The sequence below is a fragment of the Thalassophryne amazonica genome, chromosome 14 (assembly GCF_902500255.1).
Source record: "Thalassophryne amazonica chromosome 14, fThaAma1.1, whole genome shotgun sequence".
Classification (NCBI taxonomy): Eukaryota; Metazoa; Chordata; class Actinopteri; order Batrachoidiformes; family Batrachoididae; genus Thalassophryne; species Thalassophryne amazonica.
The window spans coordinates 78,126,409-78,149,532 of NC_047116.1; the positions used below are offsets into that span (position 1 = coordinate 78,126,409).

The 23,124-nt window shown below is 41.8% G+C and overlaps 1 protein-coding gene across 1 annotated transcript in view; it reads right to left on the bottom strand.

The window, feature by feature from the left end:
* LOC117525195 (rho GTPase-activating protein 20-like) overlaps positions 1-4,313 on the bottom strand; it is a 190,771-nt gene extending 186,458 nt beyond the window's left edge. The window contains 1 exon segment of the mRNA XM_034187041.1: positions 4,072-4,313. Coding sequence (XP_034042932.1) covers positions 4,072-4,164 — 93 coding nt within the window. The 5' untranslated portion in view covers positions 4,165-4,313.
* Positions 4,314-23,124: the final 18,811 nt, after the last annotated feature.

Consider the following 23,124-nt stretch of genomic DNA (forward strand, 5'->3'; position numbering starts at 1 on the left):
ATCCGGGATCTCGTCTGACTTTCACAAAAAGGCAGAAGATGTGGACATCAGCACTTTTTCCGGCACATTCCACCGTTACAGGAGTTTTTTTCATAGAAAGAAAAGCGGAGGGACGCGCCACGGCTCCGTTCATTACGCGGGACAAAACCACCTTGGTGTTGGTCTCTCAGGACAGCTTTCAGGTGGATTTCAGATGGATTCCGGTTGCTTTCCAGTCGTGTGAATATCCGATTGTGATTGTGCATGAGCTGGACATGCCGGAACATGTCCTGTGAGGCTTCATCACAGCGTTGCTTTGTGCCGAGCGGCTGCACCGCGACGCGCGGTGGAGCAGCTTATCTTTCCATGACAAAAACTCCTGTAACAGTGAAATGTGCCATTCATTTTTAAACTGGACGTTGTCTTGATCCGGTATGTCATCTGACTAGCACAGGAATTGTGAAACGACGTGGACATCAGCACTTTTCCGGCACATTAAGACAGACATGCGGAGGAGTTCCGCGCGTCGCGGTGCAGCCGCTCGGAGAAGCCGCTCGGCGCAAAGCAACGCCGTGATGAAGCCTCATGGGACATGTTCTGGCATGTCCAGCTCATGCACAATCACAATCGATATTCACACGACTGAAAAGCAACTGGAATCCATCTGAAATCCACCTGAAAGCTGACGAGAGGGGTGGACCACACCTCACTCAAAGCCTGCTCACAGGCGAATGACGCAACCGACAGGCATGAAAAATCTCACGCATGCGCACGAGGGTTCAAGCTTGTCTGACGCAATCACACATGATTCAAATCCATATGGTTTTTTAAAAAAAATAATAAGGTCGGATACTTTTCTAACAGACCTCGTATGTGCCTGATGACCGGAGGAAGAAGCTTATCCTGAAACAATCACAAAATAATGTTTTAGTTTTTTTGTCACTGCTTTATTTTAGATAAATATAGTCACTCTGTCTTGTCACACTGCAGTTCTCTGGACTACCACTGCTTTGTGGTAGTCCACTAACTCACTCACTCACTCACTTGCAAGTTATTGTCACAACGTGTGCCAAATCAACAGCAGCAGATGTGGTGACCAGGGGTGATGACACAAGAACCCAAAAGAAATTAAATCAGTGAAATTTTCTCCTGTGGTGGAAGTCTCACAGAGTGGAGGTGAGACTAAAAACCCTATGTGTTGCTTTGACATTTTTCCTGATGATTGAGTTGTGCAGGCTAATGAAATGAGCATCACTTTACTAGTTAGAACTGAAAAATCCTAAATTCACACCACAGCGCAAATTCCTACAGGTGTACTTTCTTTACCATTTATACTGAAAAACCCAAGCACGTGGCACTGTGTAGAACACCAGTGGTTCACTACATGGTGTGCATATGCTATGACAAAGTTGATTTGGATTTTCTTGAAAACACGCTGCTAGAGTTTGCAGTCAGTAGTCAGCAAATACTGGAAATGACAAATATAAGCTTAATTGTTATAGTAGATCCTCAGAAACCACCCGTGTTACCGAGCATAACTGTACAGCCGTCCATTCTAGCGAACAGTTACTGTGTACCCATCTTTAAAACAAACCTGTTAAGCATGTTGCAAAAAGATCCTGACTTCTACTAACATGGCATAAAATCAAGCTTGAAGCGCCACCCTGCATCCACAGTAAAACCCCCAGTTATTGGTTTAACGAGATAATTTAGGCGTGCAGTTGTTGACATAAGTCCCTCAAGACATCAATACATTTCACCTTTGAATTACTTCAACCAAGCAGATAAATTTTCATTGGTAATTAATCTGAAATCCAGCTTACAGCAATGTTGCTGAGCACAGCGACAGTCGCCATATTTGTATTACGTAAAACAGAATGCAGGTCATTGTTGTTTGACTGAAATATTTGTGCTTATGGAGAGTAATTAAACATGTCCAAAGACTACTGTGTTCCTGTTTTATTGTGCAAACCAAGAGAAGCACCAGGCCTCAAGTTCTGTTTGCTGCCAGTTTAGTGGAAGTCTGGGAAGGAAGTGCTTGAAAACCACAGCAAAGTCTGGTCTCCAAAACAGAACTACACTTACATCTATGGAAGGAAATTTGTTGTCACACAATGTTTTCACAAAATGTATTTGTGTTATTGTACAGTGCTGTAAAATACAGCTGAAAAACTATGAATTTACAAGATCCAATTTAAAATTTACCAAAGTGTGTGTGTGTGTGTGTGTGTGTGTGTGTGTGTGTGTGTGTGTGTGTGTGTGTGTGTGTGTGTGTGTGTGTGTGTGTGTGTGTGTGTGTGTGTGTGTCCATCACTTCATACCACAGAGTGTTTTCCAGTGTATGGCTGCCAAAGAACCTCCAAGTCAAACCCTCCTCAGACTCATAAGACACATCTGTGTCAGAAAATGACTGAAAACCAACATTCTCCCAACAAATGAGTAAAATAACCACAAAATACACAACTCGGGGCATTGGTTCATATGCTTGTTCTATGATGGGAATATATGGCCATAGCACAGACATGCAGGAGTGAAAGTGGTGATGTCATTGAGTCTTGGAGAATTCATAAAACCACAGCGTATGGAGGTAGAAGGTTCAAAAACTCTGCTCAGCATGACAAAGGACAAAAGTGACAAACTTCAGAATCAGAAAACACTCATCTGAAGGTGTCACTGGTTTGTTTATGTGTATAAGTCTGCTGCTATTTACTTTTTTCCATTGCATCATTCAGCAGGTCACGTTCATAATCATAACTGACACCTGGGCTGCAGGAGGCTGCAGTTACACCATTTAGACGCTGTTCTGTAGTGGGGCGCTGTTGACCATGACTTCACGACCGTTTCCGCACGGAGCGCCTGTTCACTGACTGACGTCACACTCATAAAAACACTTTCAGCACTTTAATCTATCCTGAAGGATTGGACGGGAGCTTTTAGAGAGTTTGTATTTTAGAACGCATTCATCTGTATTTGTGTGGTGACAAATAATCAGCGCATTTCTCTAATATGATCTTTAATCCGCACAGTTGTGTCAGTTTTCAAAGTATCAAAACGCACCTGACATCATCCCAATCCTGCAGCTGCACACTGACCAGTTTGATTGTTTTAATTTGTTTTTATTTTTTGGCTAATTTTACTCATGCGTTTTGTGGTTTTCCTTTTAAAACAGCATTTCAGTGCGCTCGCAGGCTGATTATCCATCCGACCCACAATAATCCAAGAAGTGATGACACAAAACTAAACGGAGCTTTGAGCAGAACTGATCCAACAACAACAACACAACGCAGCAAATCTGACTCAGTACACAAATCATGCAGGTAAACTGTGCGATTTTGTGTCCCCCCCCCCCCAAAAAAAAAAAAAAAAAATAAAAACAGAGTTGGATTTATCCTCATGGAGCGCACAGAGAGCGCGCCGTGCGCACTGCGCGTAACGACGCACAAGACCAGCGCGCGTCCGTCCATCAATACCATCAAGTACCATCAATCAGTACTATCAATATGAGTACTACTATCAGTACTCTCAGTACTGTTAGTACTACTATCAGTACTCTCAGTACTGTTAGTGCTACTATCAGTACTTTCGGTATTAGTGTATTATTTCAGTAATTAGTACTACTATTAGTATTATCAATGAGTACTGATATCAGAACTACCAGTAATGTATACTGTTACCAGCAGTACTATTAGTCTATTATATCAGTACTGTTAGTACTATCAATAATACAAGCATTAATATCAGTAGTTTTGGTAATATGACTGCTACTATCAGCACTGTTAGTAGTACTATCAGTACTATTAGTCTGTTATCTCAGTGCTGTCACAACTGTTAGTACTACTATCAGTCCTCACAGTAATGTGAATATCATTGTCAGTACTCTGAGTACCATGAGTACTGATGTCAGTATCCTGCCAGTACCATTAGTACTCCTGTCAGTACCATGAGCACTGCTGTCAGTACCACGAGTACTCCAGCTGTCAGCACAGCAGTGCTCATGGTAGTAACAGCAGTCAGTATCCTGTCAGTACCATGAGTACTCTAGTGAATATCCTGTCAGTACCGTGAGTACTGCTGTCAGCTCCGTGTCAGTACCGTTTTGCCGTCGGCAGAGCCTTTTCCGTCTCCGGTCAGAGATTCGGACCTGTTCTGTCCCATGGTTCCTTGCTGCGGTGACATGGTTTCCATTAAGGCTCTATAGATCCACGGGGCCGCGTGCACGTGTAGTATATTCCCATGCTGCGTTCGACGCGCACACTTTATCCTGCAGGAGAATCCATGACGGCGCGTGGAAGCTGTCCTCTGCTCCGAGTCGCTGTTTGGTCTGAGCGCGCGCGTTCTGATCCACGCGACTCTGTTCAACGACGTCAAGTTACCGATCAGTGTACACAACACTTCCGCTATGACCTTTCGAAATAAAAGCTGTGATTATCGTGTCTGTCATACAGAGTATCCAGATAGTTAGATTCTATTTTCACATTAGTAGATTACCCAAAGACATTTTCAGTTAAAGGCAGACAGCAGGCTGATTCTTATATATTTTGACCTGCTGAGTTCAAAAATTGCTGTTGGCATGCTGTATATTTACTCTTTCACCTTCCCACTTGGATTAAACCAAATGGGCTCCCATCCGTCACATTTCCCACAAGTTTACTTGTATTTGCATTAGAAACAGAAATAAAAGTTCTAGTCTTATTTATTTTGACCTGCAGAATTCAAATATTGGGTCATTCCATGCCAAGTCAACCAATGGTCCACATGACCTCCTCAAAAAAATTCACAGTTGTTCTCCAAGACCAGAGAAATTGAATTTCCCCAAATTTTAATGATGTAGCTTTAATACTTTAGAAAATACAGCCATTTCAAAATTGCAGCATTTTTTTTTTTTATTATTATTTAAAAAATGTGGTTTTTGGCCAGCATTGGAAAGCTATTTGTCCTAGAGGACCTACACCCCTGAAACTTACAGTCTCGGGTAAAATCACACTGGAAAGACCATATCTGACATCAAAACAATTTAATCTGGCTTCAGATTTGATCCATCAGGCTTTCAAAACTGCCGAAAATGCAATTTTTTTTCAAAACAACATCTCGCTTTGGGTGTGCACTGTGTCAAAATGGATGAATGCAAAAGCTTCTCTTTATTGGCATACACTTTCACGGTCAAGCTGCAACATTAGAATGTTTCAATTTTATATTTCAATGAAAAATGTGGTTGTGAGGCAAATGCTGCATCTCATGAAAGACTCCTCTCTAGAGACCCACCATCAATTTTTTCAGGCATGCCGGAGGTGGCACACACAGCTAAATAGACATAATAATGATTTGCAGACAGATAACTGACATCATACCAGCAACATTAAATAATTAAGAGCTTTTACTGGACTTTCTAATACTGAGAAAGAATTCAGCCAGGAAAAAAAATACATCAATTGATTTTCTAAAAACAATGTTGATTGAAAAAAGTCACATGACTGCTGTTTGGTGACAAGAACTCACTTTTTCTTCTTTCCAACTACTCCACATGGAGCTTTGTGACTCATGATCTGGATTATAAAAAAAAAATAATATGTAATAATAATTAAAACGGCAACATTGATGGAGAGTCTACATGTACTATCTATATTTTTAAGTTTATAAATTCAAACATGGTCCTGTGATAGACTGCCTCACACCCTATGACTGCTGGGATAGTCCCCCGCTCCCATGACCTTTTACTGGAGTAAGTGGGTATAGAAAATTAATGAATGGATATTAAAAGATTCAACATGTGATCCTTTTGGGCAGGTGCTGATGTCAGCTGCAGGAACAAGACTCGATGGAGGATGGAGGGTCATGCTTGTCTTATCTGGCCTGTTTTTAACAGGGTCCAAACATCAGCTTTGCACTCCATTGGTGGTGGACTGACATTTAATTGCATTTAAATTATATTAGTGCTCTATAGCAACATATTCTGTACCTGTTGCCTGGTTCACATGGTAAGATTTTAAAATTATCTGTAGGTTTCCAAAACCTGAGAGACCACACACGTGGAGATAAAAAAAATCAAAGATCTAACAGGTTTGGTCGTACAGTGTGTGGTGTTCAGCCACACGGCAAGGACAACAACACCACGCACGAACAGATTTCACTCACGAACATTCCCAGGTCAGACAGGAAATCTCACAAAATGTCTCGAGATTAAACGTAACTTCAGAGTAAACAGACGGAGATAGTTTGTGGACTATTTAAAACAGAGGGGAAAAAATGATACAAAAAGAAAAAGAAAAAGTGTTCTTTAAAGGAGTGGAGACAGTGCGACCACCGGACTTTCTGGTAAGTCAGAACAGCTGTTTTGATTTTTTTTTTTCCACTCCGTATGTCCGTTACCTCGCTTTCTGATTGGCTGCACATCACATTCAGCAGGCTGTGAGCTCGTTTTGGTTGGAGGACACAACACACTCTGCGATATCAGACCAAAAAAATCCAACATGTTGAATATCCCCAATTTGCGATCGGAGCACTCCTGACGTCCTTCCGAGCAGATCAGAGCACTCTGAACACACCACACACGGCAGGAATATCTGATAAGATTATCTTTAGTGACATCACGATTGTTGGGGCGTCGGAAGATTGTCGGAAGGAGAAGATTGGGTCTGATATCGGCCTAATTATCTTGCCGTGTGAACCAGGCTTTAGAATTTAACACCTCAATGATTTAGTCTCATGTTTGAGCCATGTGATGCTTTTACTTTGAAATCAGACCACACTTTCTGTGCTGTGTGTGAAAGCAGCTTCTGTTCCAACAAACCTGTCTGATTTTGAATCTCCAGATCCGCATGTTTGTGTGTGCCAGGTTGTTTTTGTGCATCATGTGTTCCTTGCCTGTCACTCACAGAGGACCTGAGTGTTGTTGTGCAGCGGCAGAGCGGTTTGCAGCACGTCCACGCCAGGTGTAAGAATGTGCACCAAAAGCCAACAACAACATGACTGATGAGGAATGCCCAATTTTTCCCCCACACAGGAATGATTACACACTCGCCTCAGCTACAGCTACAGTAAACCCTGCTGTAGAATAACATCCAGAAGGGGAGGGAGCGTTCACTTTTAAAAATGACTGAAGGCAGAGAGTGAAAATCTCCATCAAAACAGACTGGGTGACCCAGTAAAACTGACTCTTTGGGATTTTTGGATTTAATCTCCACTTCCTGCGACATCACAGTGGATCTGCAGCGTTGCCAAACCTTGGAAAAGGGAGTTGTTTTGGTTATAATGAGAACCTGATATGTGGTGGATGGCTGCAATTCCTTTTCCATGGAGCAGCCTGACAGTGTGCGCACTGAGTGGCCGCACGAGCCCGTGGTAAAAGGTAAAAGTGATAAATGGTTTATGTATTTCCATGTGAGGACAGGAAGCACGCGCATACGCTATGTGGTGTAGAGTTGTAAGGTCATGTCCTTCAAAACATGATACATGTTCTCCAGCTGTGATTTGTGGGTCCAGAGATCTGCTGCTGTGTGCGGTCACGCCCACCTGTTCATTCAGTACACAGAACAGAGTGTCACTCTCTGTTTCTGTGTTCTGTGATTATTTATTTCAGTTATTTGTTATGTAATTGTGGATGTAGTTTTCGTAGTAATTATTTATATACTTGTCCTGGCTGTGTTGTTAATATAACACGTTATGTGCACTGAGCTGTCATCTCCAGCTCTCAGTGAGGGGCTGGCCAGCAATCAGCTGAGAGGTGTGTTGCTGTGCTGTGTGCGCTCAGACGTGGCTGGCCGGTCCCCATGTGATCTTGTCTGTACATAAATATCAGCATGTTGTGCAAGTGTGCCCCATCTGCACGTCACGTGTTGAGGCGGGAGCCGACACACTGGCATGCCACGTGTTGGGGGGGGGGGGAGCGGGGGAGCTGCAACACACAGGTGCGCCACATGTATGTGGAGAGGGCGAGGGAGCGCGATACACATGGAAGCCACATGTGTTTGGTGGGGGGCGGGGCGCGATAAACACACAAGCCACATGTGTTGGGGAGGGAGTTCAGCACAGCCACACCCATGTGTGTTGCTTGGTGACACCACATTCATGGGGCATTTAAACAATTTGCACAAACAGCTCAAATATGGTCACCTGCTCTCTACTATCGTGCCAGAAGCATGAATGGCCCCGCCTTTTCTAAGTGTCCAGCGAGCAGTGTTGGATGTTTGTGTGTGACACCTGGAATTTGCTGAGAGGGGGACTGAATGAGCACTCGTAGGGCACTCACTGTCTGTCGGCTGCTGGTGTGCGCAAATGGTTGTTGCGACAGCTGTATGAGGCGTTTGAGGTGGCTCTGATTTTTCACAAGTGGCATTTGACTCCTTTGTGCACCATTCTGGCTCAGTCATGTTATGTGTGAAGAGGCCCTTACCCTAGTAGTGACACGCCCATGTGGGGTGTCACTACTGTCTCTTTATAAACACGGGAGTAATGATTTCATATATACTGAACATGAATGTGCAACAGGTCCAGTCATAAAAACAAGGAACAGAAAAGCTTGAATTACAACACACACAGAGGGAAAGTTGCTTCCACCTCTCAGCAGGATAAGTACATCTTTACAAAGAAAATAGTATTTAAAATGTTGTTTATGTGATCTTTAACCTATATTTGTTAACAAAACTAAGAATATGTCATATGATACGGCACAATATATTTTATTCTTGCTTTAGGGAAATTTTGGGCTCACAATCAATAAAATAAAACAAAAATTAACAGCTACATATATTACCATTAACAAATAGATAGAAAAAAGAGAAAGAAGAGAGAAAAGCAAGCACGTATTGCACAACTGTCAAAATTGCACATTGGGACATATTGCACTCATCACTGTATTGCACAGACCCTCCTATTGCACTCCAGACAGTATTGCAGGTTCTCACATTCCAAGCTCCCCTGTGGTAGGTTGCATGATGTAAACATCTTTACATTTACATATACAGTGGGGCAAAAACATATTTAGTCAGCCAAGGATTGTGCAAGTTCTCTTACTTAGACAGATGAGAGAGGTCTATAATTTTCATTATAGGTACACTTCAACTATGAGAGACAAAATAAGAAAACAAATCCAGGAAATCATAATGTAGGATTTTTAAAGAATTTATTGTAAATTATGGTGGAAAATGAGTATTTGGTCAATAACAAAAGTTCATCTCAATACTTTGTAACATAACCTTTGTTGACAGTGACAGAGGTCAAATGTTTCCTGTAAGTCTTCAGCAGGTTTGCACACACTGTAGCTGGTATTTTGGCCCATTCCTCCATGTAGATCTCCTCTAGAACAGTGATGTTTTGGGGCTGTCACTGAGCAACACGGACTTTCAACTCCCTCCACAAATTGTCTATGGGGTTGAGATCTGGAGACTGGCTAGGGCCACTCCAGGACATTGAAATGGTTTTGACGGAGCCATTTCTTCATTTCCGAGTGGTGTTTGGGATCATTGTCATGCTGAAAGACCCAGCCATGTTGCATCTTCAATACTCTCACTGATGGAAGGAGGTTTTGGCTTAAAATCTCATGATACATGGCCACGTTCATTCTTCCCTTAACATGGATCAGTCGTCCTGTCCGCTTTTCAGAAAAACAGCCCCAAAGCATGATGTTTCCACCCCCATGCTTCACAGTAGGTGTGGTGTTCTTGGAATCCAACTCAGCATTCTTCTTCCTCCAAACACAACGAGTTGAGTTTCAACCAAAAAAGTTATATTTTGGTTTCATCTGACCACATGATATTCTTCCAATCCTCTTCTGGATCATCCATATGCTGTCTGGCAAACTTCAGACAGGCCTGGACACGTACTGTCTAAGCAGGTGGACATGCCTGGCACTGCAGGATTTGAGTCCCTCTGTGTGTAGTGTGTAGCCTTTGTTACTTTGGTCCCAGCTCTCTGCAGGTCATTCATCAGGTCCCTCCATGTAGTTCTGGGATTTTTGTTCACCGTTCTCATGATCATTTTGACCCCACGGGATGACATCTTGCGTGGAAACCCAGATCGAGGGAGATTATCAATGGTCTTGTATGTCTTCCATTTTCTTACAATTGCTCCCACTGTTGATTTATTCACACCAACCTGCTTGACTATTGTAGATTCACTCTTCCCAGCCTGGTCACATCTACAATTTTCTTCCTGGTGTCCTTCAACAGCTCTTTGGTCTTGGCAATGGCTGAGTTTGGAGTCTGACTGCTTGAGGCTGTGGACAGGTGTCTTTTATACAGCTAATGAGTTCCAACAGGTGCCATTAATACAGGTAACAGGTGGAGGGCAGAAGAGCTCTTAAAGAAGAAGTTACAGGTCTGTGAGAGCCAGAAATCTTGCTTGTTTGTGGGTGACCAAATACATATTTTCCACCATAATTTACAAATAAATTATTTAAAAATCATACAATGTGATTTTCATTTTTTTTTTTTTTTTTTTTTTTTTAGATTCTGTCTCTCACAGTTGAAGTGTACCTATGATAAAAATTACAGACCTCTCCATTCTTTGTAGGTGGGAAAACCTGCAAAATTGACAGTGGATCAAATACTTATTTGTCTCACTGTACATATAGTAATGGGGAATGTTCACAGCTTATTCAGCCTTAAAAAGAAGACATGTAGTTTTTTATATCACTAATTGTTTTGGCTTCGTCAAATCAGGACCTTCAGCGTGCACTGGGGCGGTTTGCAGCCGAGTGTGAAGCGTCCGGGATGAAAATCAGCACCTCCAAATCGGAGGCCATGGTTCTCGACCGGAAAAGGTGCTTTGCCCTCTTCAGGTCGGTGGAGTGTCTTTGCCTCAAGTGGAGGAGTTTAAGTATCTCGGGTCTTGTTCACAAGTGAGTGAGGGATGGAGCGTGAGATCGATAGATGGATCGGTGCAGCATCTGCAGTGATGCGGTCGCTGTATCGGACCGTCGTGGTGAAGAGAGAGCTGAGTAGGGGGGCAAAGCTCTCGATTTACCGATCGATCTACGTTCCGATCCTCACCTATGGTCATGAGATTTGGCTCATGACCGAAAGAACGAGATCGCGAGTACAAGCGGGCCGAGATGAGTTTCCTCCGCAGGGTGGCTGGGCGCTCCCTTAGAAATAGGGTGAGGAGCTCAGTCACTTGGGAGGAGCTCGGAGTCGAGCCGCTGCTCCTCCACATCGAAAGGAGTCAGTTGAGGTGGCTCAGGCATCTTTTCCGGATGCCCCCTGGACGCCTCGCTGGAGAGGTGTCCCGGGCACGTCCCATTTGGAGGAGGCCCCGGGGAAGACCCAGGACATGCTGGAGGGACTACATCTCTCGGCTGGCTTGAGAACGCCTTGGGGTTCCCCCAGAGGAGCTGGGGGAGGTGTGTGTGGATCGAGAGGTCTGGGCAGCTTTGCTTGAGCTGCTGCCCCCGCGAGCCGACTCCGGATAAAGCGGAAGAAAATGGATGGATGGATGGACTAAATTTTTTTTTCAGGATACTAATAGAGTAGAGCACAAATTCATCTTAAAGCGATCAAGACTGGGCAGCACGGTGGCTTAGTGCAGCTTAATGCAGTTTTGAGAGGTGACATAGTTTTGACTTATCTGCCATTTATTTGATATTACAGAGGGGTGTACTCACATTTTGGGTATGCTGTATGTACCTTTTCCAGTTTATGTTGGCGTTTCTTTTTTGGCTATATGAGCTTTTAACTTCTGGCAAGAGATACAGAGCACCAAAATGCAATCTCAATCGTTCACTCATCTTCAACCACTTACTCCAATTAAGGGTTGTGGGGGCTGGAGCCTATCCCAGCAGTCATAGAGTGTGAGGCGGGGTACACCCTGGACAGGATGCCATTCTGTCACAGGGCTACATATAGACAAACAAACACATTCATACCTACACACACAACTGACAATTTAAAGTTTCCAATCGACCTAACCTGCGTGTCTTTGGATGTGGGAGAAAGCCGGAGCACCCGGAGAGAACCCACACAAACATGAGGAGAACATGCAAACTCCACACAGAAAGGCCACAGGTAGGACTCAAACCCATGATCTTCTGGCTGTGAGGCGACCGTGCTAACCACTAAGGCACCGTGCTGCCTTATTTTCAAACTATCTAACCGTTTTTCCAAGTTAACTCGGAACAATGTAGGAGTCTTATATAAAGTTTGTGTTGGACTGTTAGCGTCAAAGCACCAGTGACGCACACCAAAATATGAGTCCCTTTTCTGTTGTGTATAAATTAATAAAATATCAAAACAAATAATGAATGTTTTTACATTCTTTCAATGGAACAAATATTTAATTCAGTGAAAGATGAAATATTCCATCTTTTACCTCATGAAATATTCATACCATTGAACCATACCACTATACCATACCACCCCATTTAACCCCTAAACATTCATTATTTGTATACTATTCAATTGATTTGGAAATATCAAAGCTATTTGATATGGATTTCAAAAAGAGTAATTGGAAAATGTTGTAAACTGACAAACTTTGTGGAATTTAACTGAAAATTCACAAATACCCAGTACAGCACCAAAGGGGGCCCTGAATTTGATTTGGCAGTTTCCAGGAGAGAATTATTGGAGCCCACTGTCCCTGCTGCACAAACACAGCAGTATGTACCGATTGTTTGAGCTTATCTGAGCCTTGAAAAGTGGTATGTATACAGTGATAAGGGCACTGATATTGCTTTGCCATTCCCTTTGATTATATCACAAAGTGCTTGAGGAATACTGCTGGCTTGTGTCTGCAGAAGAGGTTGCAGTGTTGGTGCGCAGAAAACGACATTCCTTCGCTGACTTTTCTGTGTGGGCCGGTGTAGCCAGTTTCATTTGTTGGTGAAATGAAATTGCTCCACTTTAGAAGTGAAATGAGTGCTTTTGTTTCCTGCTGTTTGTCAGGAGCAGCCTGTCTGGAGACATCCAAAGCAAAAAGCCGCCTGAAATTCAGGGTGTGTCACGAATGTGGTTGGAAAAGCCACTGGGTGACCGTGACTGCAGCCACTTTGTTTTCCACTCTGTCACTGGAAGACGCCTGCTTGCGATGATAAAAATGGGCTCTTGTTATGGTTTTTCTTTCTGTATCTATGGCTAGAGCAACGCCTCTCCCTTTAAAGAATAAACTTTTTATTGTGCCCCCAAAATCCACGGCGGTTCAGTCCCCTCTCCTTGCCTATGTCACAGTGTCTCCCTCACACAATCCAAAAGTCTCAACGTGTCTGAACTAAGCAGCACCGAGTCACTCGAGGTCAGGGAGAGAGAGGAGAGGCTTAATGGCACAAGCCGTTCTCCCCTTGCATGAGCACCAAGGAATCATATGTGTCCTGAATATCATCTAGGGTTTACTTTGAAGTGAAAAGGAATGTGTCCGTCACGCCCGGGGAGTCAGGCTATTGAAAACCTGAACCCGTGGAGGGGATCAACTTGGATGGCAAACACTTGATTCGAGAAAGAAAATGAGCTGGCACGTGTCCAGATCTGTGACACAAGTTGGACGTGGACGTTTCATTCTTGTTAAGGTTGCACTTTGCACTGTAAAGCCCAAAAAGTGCAGCCGCTCCCTCACAGCCAAACAGGCACACCACCGTGTACGAGGAGGAGGACGACATGCAACAAACAACACAATGACAGCTCTGAAGAATAGATGAAGACTGGAAAGTACAGTTACTTCCATGAATATTTAGACACGGCAAATTTTACCATCTAACAAAAGATAGTGGAGTGAAAATAATGATAATTAGCTCAAAATGCAGATTTATAAGATTTTTGTAGTTACAGCATAATTCAGTGTGAAGTGAATGAACAGTGTAGAAATTTCAGCAGGTTTTCTTTTGTTTGTTTGAAGAGATGGTTTTTCAGACAATTTCAAGAAACTGCAAGGCAAACATTTTTCAATTTCAATTTCAATTTATTTTCATTTATATAGCACCAAATCACAACAGAGTTGCCTCAAGCCACTTCACACAAGTAAGGTCTAACCTTACTAACCCCCAGAGCAACAGTGGTAAGGAAAAACTCCCTCTGAGGAAGAAACCTCAAGCAGACCAGACTCAAAGGGTGACTCTCTGCTTGGGTCACGCTACAAACATAAATTACAGAACAATTCACAAAATTAATATACAGGAAATGCTGTTGGTGCACAGGACAGGAGGGTCTCCAGCACAAATACCACACCCATCTGTGGATGGAGCTGCACCTTAAACAGAGAGAAAAAACAGAATCAGGCATCAGAAAGACATAAAATACAGTATAATTTTTCAGCATTAAACAACAAGAAAAACAGGAAATACTAAGGTGATCGTAGTCAGACCTGTCCACTTTCTTCACCTCCATGAAGAACTTGCTAACAGATGGTCCAGCTGTTAACTGGTAAACTTTCAATTTGTGTGTTTTTTCTGATGCTGTTTAGATATTTATGGCATATGTTCATGTCCTACTTGATTTGTTTTTAGCTTTCTGGTTTGTAAACAAAGTTGTTAGTCTGTTCTTCACTGTTCAGAGCTGTGTTTTCATCTTGATGGTCTTACATAACAAGGTAAGATAATTAAAATGTGGGGAAAGCTAGAGTAAAAATGTGAGTTTTCAGCCTATGGATTAAAAACTGTGATCGAGGGGGCATTTCAAAGTAATTGTTGGTTTTTGACTGGTAAATATGAGAACATTGCTGTTCTTATTTTCAATTCCTTACATGTGATGGTACTCATGTCAAGAAATGAAATGTAGCATCACTTTTGCTATCACTAATCAACACCAGAAACCAATAACATCTTTTAAAAGATTCCCTGTCTCCTCAGCTCAAACTGTTTTTCAGTTATCCACTTGACGCTCCCTCCACCACCCCGCTGCCACCAGCTGGTCCCTGTCTGTCAGAGGGGGGTGGGCCTGTTCTATGGGCAGGATTCAAGATCATCTTGACTCATCCCTCCACCAAGACGCGACTGAGGCCAAATCAAAATTACAACTCTGTATCCACATCTGTAATAAATATTTTACTTTAACCCAATGATTCTTCTGGTAGAACTAAAATGAACTGCAACCTACTCTTTTATGAACTTAGCAGTAACACCATAATGTTATCTATAACTACCACCACCCCAACCTGTTGAAAGCTGTTTTCCATCTTATATTTGGCTCCAACTCTCGCTTTGCAATTTTGTGATCATGTGGTAAACCAGTGCAAAGGTGCACCTTTTAAATCCCTGCATTTGTATCACTGGTTGTTAGTTCCTGGTATAACTTTATTTAAAACAGTCTTCAGGTTTTTCAATTTTGGAAACGGCATGTTTAAAGTATATACTTGATCAGTGTATTTTTACAGATGATGATGGTAAACTGTAATGTTTTTGACATGATGGTGTTTTGTTGTTTTCCTCAGATGTCCATCAGGCTTAAGTGGTGAAAGAACCTTATTTTCTTGTGCTGGAAAAATAAAACTCATTGTGTAGATCGCTTTACTGTTTCACTCATCAAGAAACCCATAAATGAAGTTGAGATTGAAGACATGTTTTATTTCTACTGTTGTCTTTTTCACATGCTGAATCCATTGCCTGCTTACTCAGCCGGGATTAAGGATCCAGCTTTTAAAGTCTCTGAGACAAACACCAGGGTTAGTTATAGAGGAGGAGGACAGGGAAATTTTAGCATCACTCTCTGCCACAGACAGTGTCTCTGTCTCTTTTGGATTGTCTAAACATTGTGGCATGGAAACACACAGGCGGATCAGGCTGTGGAAGTGTGGAGGAGCTAGATGGATTCCGACTGAGAGAAACAGACACGGCCTGTGGTGAGAGGGAGTGACTCAGGTGGGGGTGGAAGCAGGGTTGCCAACTTTGGGACTTTGGCCAGAGAAAGACTCTGCGCGCACATAACGTGCACTGAAATTTTTGGTAACCCTAACCCTAATTTAAAAAAAAAAACAAACCAACAGATCTTGTTTACTAATAAAAAAATAATATAAGTGAAACTCTGACTCTTCTCCTCTACATATTCCTTCCTTTTTCTGAACTATTTCAACAAGCTCATCAACAGGCATGGGAGAGACAAAGAAAAATGCTTAAAATGGCTGGGGGTCAAGATGGTCCTGGTTGGGGGGTCTGGGGAGCTGAAAGGTTTTAGCCATGCTAATGCTTCCCAGAACCATTTTCTGCAGTGAATTTGCAAGGAGAGATAGGGAGGATGGAGGCAGCTGTTTATCCAACTCATTACAAGCTGGACAAAATCTATCTTCATATGCCAGTAACTTCTGTGCCGTGTGAGTCTTCTCCAAAACTGGAGAGAAGGAACAGACTCAAGCCCAACACCAATGAAATAATCTTATTTTTTAAATAAAAATCTTTGAAGCCCCCAAATCCCCTTCATTTTATGGTCATAACAGTCACTAGTTGCACAAACATTTCTCAGTTTATATCTCTATTACATACCGTATTTTATAATGGCACAATCACATTATAACACAAGTATATTATTAATATCTTTAAACAAAAATAAGTAACAAATTTCAAGATGCACATAGAACCTTTATTATTTAACACACATAACAGTGCCTAACTGTTTCATTGGTCAATGCAAGTGCTATGTTAAAGATTGGCCAGTAGATGTCACCATATTTAATTGTATCAAATGCTTCTAAACACTGAACGATTTCAACACAATTGCTTCATATTGATTCAGTGGTTCAAGACGCTTCGGTTTTTCCATCAGTAATAATTTAGTAATAAAATACATCAGCGACCCAATTCTTTTTAGCGCATGTGCACGGATAGACTTAAAATCATGAATACAGTTTAACCAGGACATTAACGTACGGCATGTCCTTTAATTTCCCTAGTTTGCAACGAGTTGAAGTCTGTAGCCTACTGCCTCAACACACAATTAGTCTGATTAGGTTACATCTGTAGTGACAAGGGACCTAATTTTATTAGACATTAGATTATTCAATTTGTTAGGCTATTTATTGGCTTACCTTACCTCGAAGCTAATGTTTTTGTTAGCGGATTAGCTTTTTGGTAGCAGATTAGCTTTTCAGATAAGTTTTAAAACCATCATCAGACCAGTTATCTTCCAATAAATTTAGTTCAGATAACTTCAGGCCACTAACATTTTTTTGCTGCTAAAGTGAGCAAAGTTTAAACCGTCAAAAACAATTGTAAACCCTAAAATCAAACATTTTAATCCTTGTCGTGTGTATATCAGTGGTTTATGGCAGAGTGGCTGTCGCTTGTTGATTACATCATCATTAAGTGCAAGACGTGATTGGCCAGTCGACGCAGCGAGCATTGTGGGTTGTGTGTAGTTCAGGTTCACTTTGGATGTTACACTATTACCGTCTGCTCGACAGAAACAAAACGGACTAATTTTAACATTATTTTATTTTATTTCTTTGTGGCACTATTTAATCGCCAAGACTGGTGGGAGAAAGGAGATCTCACGGTGCAGCTGCAAGGACTTCTCTTCATCGTTTACACACCGTTTTGGATAATCAGGATGCTTTATGTGGAATATTTTCTTCAGAATTGAATGAATCCCACTGAAACTAACAGATAAGAATTTATAGTTACTACGTGTCTTTTACTCTGCTAATCAATGTATTAATGGACGTATTTCGGTTGTTTATCGGTTTAGCATCATAAAAGATAACTTTTCAGTTATTGGATTAATGGTTATCGAAACTAACTTTTTGGTTAGCTGTGCCCACCACTGCTTGTCATCCAAAAATTGGCAGACTCATGAAACAAGCGTCGATCCTATGCTCGAATTCTCTCTGAACTCTTCACACACAGTTGACATATCAGGTGCAACGTTTTCATCGAATCAACAGTCAGAGAATACTGCAGTCTGAACATTGTAAGCAGATAACAGCTGTTTCGGGTGTGCGCCTTAAACGCCTCTCCTTTCATTAAGAATCAATGCACTGTGGTCTGGTCTAATCAAGTCATCAACAGAAAATTAACGGGAGAAATTTTTATTTTGGCGTGACATTTCTTGCTTGTGTGTGAGAGTGTGAGATTGATGCTGAAAGAGTGACTGTCATGACAGATGCATGGGAGTTGGCAACCCTGTGGAAGTTTTTTTAAACCAGACTGTGTTAGCGAAAGAAAGTGTAGCTCAGCTGTCCACTACATGAATGAATTTTGTAATATGTCTAGAAAGCAGGAAGTTCAGCAGGATAGGAGCTGGGCTACCAAACCTGGATTTGACACAGACAGTCGATCTGTATTGTCCCAGTCCACCCAGCTGTAAGGGGGTACCAGCCTTGGCTGGCAAAATAACCTGTCCAATGGAGCCATAGACTCTCACTGTGATACAGTGTAACCAAAGGATAGGAACTCAGTGCACCACATGTGCATACCACAGCCTGGACTGCTAGTTTATATAAGAACTTTTATGTTGCGACTTGTGCTGGACCAGAGTCAAATTGAACCCCAAAAGCAGGCAGCCAGGACACAGAGGTGAAAGCGCAAACACCAGGGTGCTTTAATAATCCACAGTGGCAACAATTCAGCTGCAGTGAAGCAGCAAGCATACAAAAAGGGTTCAAGCACGGAGACAGGGCAGAGATTGCATGGAAGGTGCACAGAACTAACAAATACAAAAACATGGCTGGGAATAAGAACACAATATACTTAAAAACAGGTGACCAGAGAAGAGACTAACAGGATGCGTAACTGAGGCAATCGACCAGCAACTGCACAGGGCAAAGTGTGCAGCTTATCAACAACTCAACTAATTAACAACAGGTGCAATGATCAAAAGGGAACGGAACCACAGGGACACGTGAAAAGTCAAAGAGACAAAAAACAGCTGACAGTACGAGAAAAAAAGACCTAACAGTGACCATGACCAAAAAACACATCAAGTGACAAAATGCAAAACAACCGTGGAATTAAAAGACAACATGATAAAAGACAACCACTCAAACAATGATCAAACAACAACCGTGCAATAACCAAAAACCAAGTCAAAGAACAAATGCAGAAATAAACACGGAACTCCAAATAGAATGAACTATAAAGACAAATAACTATATAAAGAAACCAATGAACAAAAACCATAAGAACATGGAGAACTGAGGACAGGGGAAATATAAAGACATGACAGGAGCAAAACCACAAAGATAATGGGCTAGGAGCATAAGGACACATAGACCACAGGAGCCATACCCATACACACAAAACTCAGATATGCACCATGGGCGCATGCACACACACAGAAGACACAGAGACACAGACACGGACCACAGAGGAGGAGGACAACCACACACACACACTTAGACCCACAAGGGGGTGTGGGCAACAGAAAAAACATAAACTGTATACACAAAAGGCACAGACAGGGCAAGTGGGCTCACACACCACAGGGACCAACATGGAAGACAGAGGAAGGGCAAGCACAAAATACAAAAAGGGACAAGGGTAAATCCAATACTGACATAACCGACAGGACACATCCATAACATTTTACATTCTAAAAATGAGCAAGGCAGACAAATAAACATACCCTGGACAACACTGGATATTATTTGGTGCAGTTTGGACAAAAGATGAATATAGATGGCTGGCCCACAGCAACATAAAGAAATGAACAGTGGATTTATGCAGGAAGCCCTCAACTTGTAGTGTGTACCATAAGGACTGTTATGAGGGGCGGCTGAGAAGTTTTGAGCCGCAGGTTGTGGTTCTCCATCTTTTGCATTCTGAGAAACCAACCTTTCTCGATAATGTGTGAAGTTTTTACTCACTTGGTGCAATACTGAGAAATGTTGGTTTCTCAGAATGCAAAAGATGGAGAACCACACCCTATTATTTTTCTGGGTGAGGTTCAAAACTTCATGAGTTACATGAATAAATGGTATTGATCCAACAAAGCAAAGTTAAGTTGACATGTAACTGTACTATTTTAAAAAGGAGTTGTAACTACCCTATTAAATTAAGTAACATATAATCATATCAAACAAGTTTAAGGCCCAATATAATTACCTTTACCCTTACAGGGCATGGGTGGTGAATGAATGAGTGAATGAATGAAATTATTTATTCAGCACATGAATCAACAATAACAAGAACTCATAACAATAACAAGAACTCATAACAAAACAACAACGTACCCGTGTGACCATTAAGGCGTGAGGGCAGAAACAAGCTTATAAATACCCACCCCTTATACTTATACCTTATACTGGAGATATGGTGTATATGTATATATATATATATATATATATATATATATATATATATATATATATATATATATATATAAAAAGAGCGTGCCAAGTGGTCAGTGCACTTAGTTTCAGTGCTAAAGGTTCCTGGTTCAAACCCCACCCCTGCCACATATCTCCATGCAATCTGGAGTTGTGTCAGAAGGGGCATCCGTCGTAAAACCTGTCTCAATTCAACATGCAGGTCCACCTCAGATTTGCTGTGGCAGCCCTGAGTGCAAACAAGGGAGCAGCCAAAGGGACCTACTTTTTTTTTGTTTTGTTTTGTTACATTTACTCTTACAACTCTAGTTGGCCTGAACCATGCTAATTAAGTAAGAGTAACGCAAATTCATCATATTGACCCAACAAATTTACATTTAGGTCACTCAGCAAAATAGTTTCTGGTTATGTTAATGCATTTTACTTGGGTGGAAATACTTTCCATAATTTTATTATGTTCACTAAGCAAGTTATTTTTTGATTGTAGATCAGACTGAAGTCAGAATGAATCTGATATGTAAAAAATGCTGAAAAGTTGTACTATATACTAGAATTCAAACAATGAAATGACCAAAACTAAAGGACAATGTGTTTGTGAGCATGAATGAACTGAAACATGCTCAGTGGTCCACCAGCTCTGACACCTGTGGTGTTGTGCTAAAGTCGCCCTGTCTGAGGAGACACATGCAAGTCTGAGTCTGAGTCTGAGCCTTCTGGTCTGTTACATCTGCACGCCTGTATGCAGCAACACACTATACCAGACCCTTCCTCTCTGCAGACCCCCTTACCCTGTTAATCTGATAAATCCTGTCTCCCAAATACACTGATGTCCTGCAGTGTGTGTTCTTGCCTTATGAAGCTATTAGTGTGACTGCTGATATTGCAGTAAGTATGAGTGTTTTTCCTTCTTCATCATGTTCTATATTAAAAATCACATGCAATCTTATGCATGTATAAATATCTATAAGTATCGCTTGAATAGAGTGTATCTTTTGGGATTAAAAAGGCTGCTTTGGAGTTATCCAAAATATTACCAGTGTGTCAGCAGCAGCGTCAAATCAATACAAAAACTCTGGCACTGGAGATGTCTAAAATCCTAGGAGTCAGCCATAACATTGTGACCACCTGCTTAATATTGCGTAGTTCCCCTTTTGCCACCAAAACAGTCCTGGCCCATCGATGCATGGACTCCATCAGATGTCTGAAGGTGGGCTGTGGTGTCTGGTATCAAGATATTGGCAAATGAGCCTTTTGCTGGAACCAGACCACATGTTCCAGGCTTTATGTAGCAATGATCCTTGGCCGCCCATGACCCTTCTACCAGTTCACCAATTTCCTTTCCTTTGGACACTTTTGGTAGGTTCTGATGACTACAGACTAGGACATCATAAATACCATAACTGCAGTTTTGGAGATGCTCTGGTTCAGTCATCTAGCCATCACAATTTGGCCCTTTTTAAAGTCACTCAAATCTTTATGTGTCCACACTTTTCCTGCTTTCAACACATGGCCTCCAAAATATTATCTTGCTTCCGAACCCCCCCCAACCGATAGGTGGCACTGTAATGACATAATCAATGTTACTCATTTCACCTGTCAGTAGCCACAGTGTTATGGCTAATCAGTGTACAACTCATCCAGCCTTATGCCCCTGCCAGGGCGATGAGGTCTGTGGACCAAATTTGTTGATGGTTCTTCGCACCCGTTTTGCAGCCAGAGAAGAGCGATCCTTCCGGGCTGTTGCTCCCAGGCTTTGGAATGGTCTCCCGCTCTCTCTGCACTCACTGGACTCTGTCGTCACTTTTAAAAGCCAACTTAAGACCTTCTTTTTTTTTACACAAGCTTTTGCTTAGTTTTTGGGCTGCTTTGCTATCCTATGTTATGTTTTTAAATGTCTCGGCCATTGTCTGATGTATTGTGTGATGTACTGTGCTTTTAATGTTGTGAAGCACCTTGTGGCTCTTGTCTGTGAAAGGTGCTATATAAATAAAATTTACTTATTACTTACTTACAACTGCTCATCATAACCAGTCCAAAGGGACGGTACAGCTGAAAGCATCTGGAAAACCAAATTGTCATCTACAAAAAACAAATGAAAAACAAAAACAAACAACAACAACAACAACAAAAAACAAAATGCTGTGGGGTAAGATTTAACTTTGAAGAAATGAAGTGCTTTGATTCCTCAATAAGCAGGCCGAGGGTCACTAGCCCACAGATGGTGAGTCACCTTGTTCAGGGAATCTATGATTCCCTGAACAAATACCTCCTTGTCTCCTCTCACAGCCCTTTTTCTGAGCTGTCTACGCAGCCTGGAATTTCCATCAAGCTGTGCACCACATCTCCTCTGGATGATATTCACAGTACCCTCAGATACAAAATATCTCCTCCTTTTGACATTGTTGACTTCAGTATAATCCTCAGAAGCTTTCAGGGTCTGGTCATGGAAAAAAAATCCCACATTCCGTTTGGATTGCCACTTGTGGCCATGCCGACATGTTCTCCAGCAACATTGCATGCAAACTGTTGTTAATGGCCCCTTCACACATAACACAAAGTTGGGCGAAAGAAACAGAAACTGGCCAAAGACGGGCCAAAAAAAAACAAAACAGAATTGTCGAACTGTGAAAAATTCCAGCCACTGTCGGGAAGAACAGACGGTTGGACAGCCATGAATGATCCCACGGCAATGGGTTCGGGCTCACACAGCAGTAGCAGCAATCACATGCTGGACAAATGTACATAAATGTGTAAGGACAAAATAATGAGAGAGCACAGAGCATTATAAGAACAATAAATGTACTGTTTGAATGTAAAACAATTGTTACTGGTAATGATGTGTAATTGATGTCTGATGACTTGACAGTCTGTGTTGGAAATGACAAAACAAATGGAATTTGTTTTGTCTGTTAAAATATTTCATTCTTGTTATAAAGGTCAAACAATACAAGAATTATCATCTTTGTGTTGCCT